This window comes from Sinocyclocheilus anshuiensis, unplaced genomic scaffold (genome assembly GCF_001515605.1).
Source record: "Sinocyclocheilus anshuiensis isolate Anshui unplaced genomic scaffold, SAMN03320099.WGS_v1.1 scaffold472, whole genome shotgun sequence".
NCBI classification, from domain to species: Eukaryota; Metazoa; Chordata; class Actinopteri; order Cypriniformes; family Cyprinidae; genus Sinocyclocheilus; species Sinocyclocheilus anshuiensis.
Genome location: NW_015557102.1, coordinates 161,205 through 165,679, shown reverse-complemented (window position 1 = coordinate 165,679; position 4,475 = coordinate 161,205). Strand labels below are relative to the sequence as shown.

The 4,475-nt window shown below is 40.9% G+C and overlaps 1 protein-coding gene across 2 annotated transcripts in view; it reads left to right on the top strand.

The window, feature by feature from the left end:
• The first annotated feature begins 1,268 nt into the window (after window positions 1-1,268).
• The window catches only part of tmeff2b (transmembrane protein with EGF-like and two follistatin-like domains 2b), an 88,764-nt gene continuing 85,557 nt past the window's right edge, over window positions 1,269-4,475 (top strand). Inside the window, exon 1 of one of the 2 annotated variants that reach the window (XM_016472459.1) lies at window positions 1,269-1,966. In XM_016472459.1, coding sequence (XP_016327945.1) covers window positions 1,795-1,966 — 172 coding nt within the window. In that variant the 5' untranslated portion in view covers window positions 1,269-1,794. The remainder of the gene's footprint in view (window positions 1,967-4,475) is intronic. The other variant, XM_016472460.1, reaches the window with a different exon arrangement.

Below are 4,475 nucleotides of genomic sequence, written 5' to 3'. Positions count from 1 at the left end.
GGGGTAGATGGCTGGTTTGCGCTCTGCCGGATGCGCTTTTATACTTTCTGGTGCTTACGTCACCCCGCTCGTGACGTCTCGCTACTTACTCCATTGGACTGATTTGACACGTGCTTCAGAACGCGGTCACGCAAGAGCGTTCCCAAAGCGACTTCGACGCAGCTCGAGTTCCTGAAGGGGAACTGTTCAATATTGTCTGCCACTTTGGAGGCATGTCTGTAAAATGTACAGTGAGTGTGTATAGTTTATGATTGCTTTCAGTAAAAAAAAAAAAGATCATATACCTTGCTTAGTAGGTAGTGGTGCTTGCTAAGGCAGTTATCACTATTATTATTGCTTACCCCTGCGGGATGATCCAGAACACCCTAGAAACAGCATAAATTAGTTAAAAACCTCTGAGCACACCTTAGCAACTGCGTAGCAACACCCTGGCAAGTAGCTACCCAGAACATTCTAGCATCTCCGAAATTTTGTTTGGGCAAGCACACACGAAATATCGTTTTATTGTGACACTGTTTAAACTGTGTTTATATTTTATAGACTATATTATCTTTGCACTAAAAAAAAAAAATGATGTTGTTTTCTCATTTTATACCCCTGACTGATTACTTACAGGTTAAACGAGTTTTGCAGACATGTAAGACTCCCAAGATTCTTATATTAAACATATGGCTCAAATGTCATTTGTATTGCCTCGAACACGCTAAATATCACTGCTAATATGTGCAGTTATTAACACAAATATGAACAGTTCTGTGGTAGATTTCCGCCACACGAACAAATCAAAGTTTTTCATAACGCTTCAACTGATCAGGCCAAAAATGCATCAAATTAATTTATATTTAAAAAAGATTCAAGCTTACACGAATAGTCTCTTCGACCCATTGCGTGTTCCAGAGTGTTTCCCTTGTGATTTGATTCAGATTCGCGATTCACAAAACGAATTGTTCAGACCGCTTTACGAACCCGCGTGACAGGTAAATGTAAAAGAGTCGACTCAAATGATTCATTCAAACAATTCGTTCGCGAATCGGACATCCGCGAGCAGATTACATTTGTTATTCAGTCACAAAGGTTACGAGTACGTCTGGAGAAACCAGTTAACGTATTAAGTCGAGTACAAGTCAACAGAAACATTTGTACTCAAGTAAAGTTGAACTGTATTTTTTTTTGTCAAAGCTAATGACTTGAATAGCCTAAGTAAACATTGTAGGCTATTTCCCTTTACAGCCCGAGGTAAAGGAAGTCTCACTTGCACTCTTGATCTCTGCTTGTGATGCTGTATTACACGGCTCGGTACCCGCTACACCCTCTATAGCCAATCCGCACCGCCGAAGCGGGTGCCCACCTCTCACCTTCATCATCACCATCCTCATCCTCATCCTCACAGTCAGAGCCAGACACCAGCCGAACAAGACACTCTCAGACAGACCTCATATAGGAAGAAAGAGAGAGAGCGAGATAGCCAACTGAAGCCAGCGCTTCAGCATTTTTTCCCTTCAGAAAGGAGCGATCAACATGATCAACTAGTGGATCCGAACAGCTTTTCCAGGTCCATGCTTGGATGTTTATATCTTTTCATCTCAGCTTTGAGTTTCATCACTGCAACCGGACACTTCCACTTGTCAAGACAGTCCAACCGCACCGGCATCAGAGCACATACATGGGGATCATCGCAGCATTGCCCGGAAGATGTGTATCACTGCTCCGCGGCTGAGATCTGTGTGTCGCCTGCGCTCGTCTTGGGATCGGAGCCCTCGGTTCACGTCCCCGTGTCAATCCCGGTGAACTGAGATGGCTCTTTGCGCTGTGCTGCGACAGACACGCAGACCGCGACAGGAGAATCGGACACATGTAGTTTTAATTACAATATATTGCTTTTTTTGTATATTACCAGTGAAGCAACTTTGCGCCTTCCCATCATCGCTGAGCGACTGTCAAACACCCACCGGGTGGAACTGCTCCGGTAAGAGACCTCACTCAACACGCTGCTCTCTTAACTCTCCAACGCCCGTGCGCCTTTGCGCGCTTACTATTCTAGCAAGTTTGTCTGTTTTGAATCGGGTTGCTAATTATTCAATGAACTGAGGCGTTTATTCAGAGTAACTTAACGCACACTTATTAGACGTTGAGTCCGTCTTGAGCAACCTGGGGTTAATGTCTTGGTCAAGATAGGTCATGTATCACCCAGGAAAAGTATGTCTAATACAAATTGAGAGTTTGTGGTGGAAATTGATTGTAATGAGGTAAAAGAGATAAAATAATTGCAAGAAAACACGTTTTTCTGTCGGGTTGTCCTCACCGGCGTCACGCAAAAACAGACGTAGCCTATACAACACCTCAAGTGTGTAGTCCGATTCACGAACAAATCACTCTTTCAATGAATCGTTCGAAAAGACTCGACGAAACAAGTGTTATCGATTTCACTCATCTTGAGTAAACTCACTGAATTCTTCAGAGCAGGCACTGAATCAACATTTGACTCGCTCTCTGAACTGCAAGTGATTTAATTAAAAAATAATTAGCACAAAACGTGTGTACTTATCCTGACAGTTAAATTAGTATTATTACAGACTGCAACATGTAGGCTAGTAGTAATTCTATTGGAATTAAAAGACATTAGAACATATATTCTGCAAAAATAGAATATGGGATCTGTGCGATTTGAGCCCATTCTAAAAGATCTACCTTTTTTTTTTTAATTACAACATTGTTAGCACATCTTATCAGCCTACTGGTGTGTACTGTCAAGAAAAATTCGTATTTTCAACCCTCAAAAGTACACCTTTGTACCTGTTTTAACCCTACATGGTGTACACTGTATTAATAGTCCACCTTGAGAGTGCATATTAAAACCTTAATCTGCTAATATGAATTCTTTAAGAGTAGAAGAGCCATGTCTGTAAAATGTACAGTGAGTGTGTATAGTTTATGATTGCTTTCAGTAATAAAATAAACATATACCTTTCAAAGGTTTGGGCTTGGTAAGATTTTTTTAATGATTAAAAAAAATGTTTTTTAATGATTACATTTTTTTTTTTTTTATATCAATACCTTAATCTGCTAATATTAATTATTTAAGAGTAGAAGACAGGTGCTAGCTACAGACTAGCTACAGGTGCAATTTTTAGTGTGTGGATTGGTCGTTCTAAGAGGTAGCTCCGATTTTCAGTACACATGCATGTTTTGAGTTAAAGGGATAGTTCACCCAAAAATGAAAATTTGATGTTTATCTGCTTACCCCCAGGGCATCCAAGATGTAGGTGACTTTGTTTCTTCAGTAGAACACAAACGAAGATTTTTAACTCAAACCGTTGCAGTCTGTCAGTCTTATAATGGAAGTGAATGGGATTCACGGCTTTGAGAGTCAAAAAAACATACACAAACAAAACCAAATTAAACCCTGCGGCTCGTGACGATAAATTGATGTGTAAAGACACGAAACGATCAGTCTGTGCAAGAAACTGAACAGTATTTATATAGTTTTTTTTACCTCTGATGCACTGCAATGTTTGAACTGTCCTGAGCGCGTCCTCGACAGCCGGTCAATGGACCATTGACACTCCTAATTGAGATTGTAGATAAAGTGTCAATGGCCCATTTGAGAGATAGGTGGCGGTAATGCAAGTCTGTGATCTGCCGTAAAGCAAGAAGAAGAAGAAGACGCGACATGCGCCGGCTGTCGAGGACGTGCTCAGGACAGTTCGGACATTGCAGTGCATCTTCACTTATCACTTATCACGTCTTATCACTTCTGTTATAAGACTGACAGACTGCAACGGTTTAAGTTAAAAATCTTCGTTTGTGTTCTACTGAACAGTGGCGGCTCGTCGGGGGAGGCAGGGGAGGCTCAGCTTCCCCATAATTTTGAGGTGAAAATGGGAGGAGGACGATTTAATGTTAATAAAATTCACAATTCATTTCGGTTCATGTCTCAGAATGTGTATTTTTTGTTTGTAATTTCACAGCTGTAATACCATAACATGTTACTGAAGTTGGAAAGCGCCACTTTTCTATCGCGAATGTACCGAATCTGTTGATGTAATTACAACCGCTAGATAATAGAGAAGGGGAGGCCGCGGGAGAGCTGAGCTCTCGTGCCTCCATTGGTAAAAAAAAATAGCCAATCACCATCGAGTGTTCACTTTCAGCGCTGAGGAGTGTTGAGAAAAGATACCTTGCAAGGGTGGCTAGCCTCCCTTCTGATATCAACCAATCATCATAGAGACATAAATTACGTGATATTAGTTTGAACGTCTGCCGCTGCGCTGATAATGTACCAAGTACTTACGATAGGGATGCACCGATACCACTTTTTCCAGTACTCACCCGATGCCGATACTTTTATTTTTGGTACTTGCCGATACCGAGTACCGATACCAATATTTTTATTGCATTTGTAAATTTTTTAAATATTGGGTACAGAAACCAAAAGAGTATGTATAATGTTAGTTGGTTAACTTCATTTATCAAAT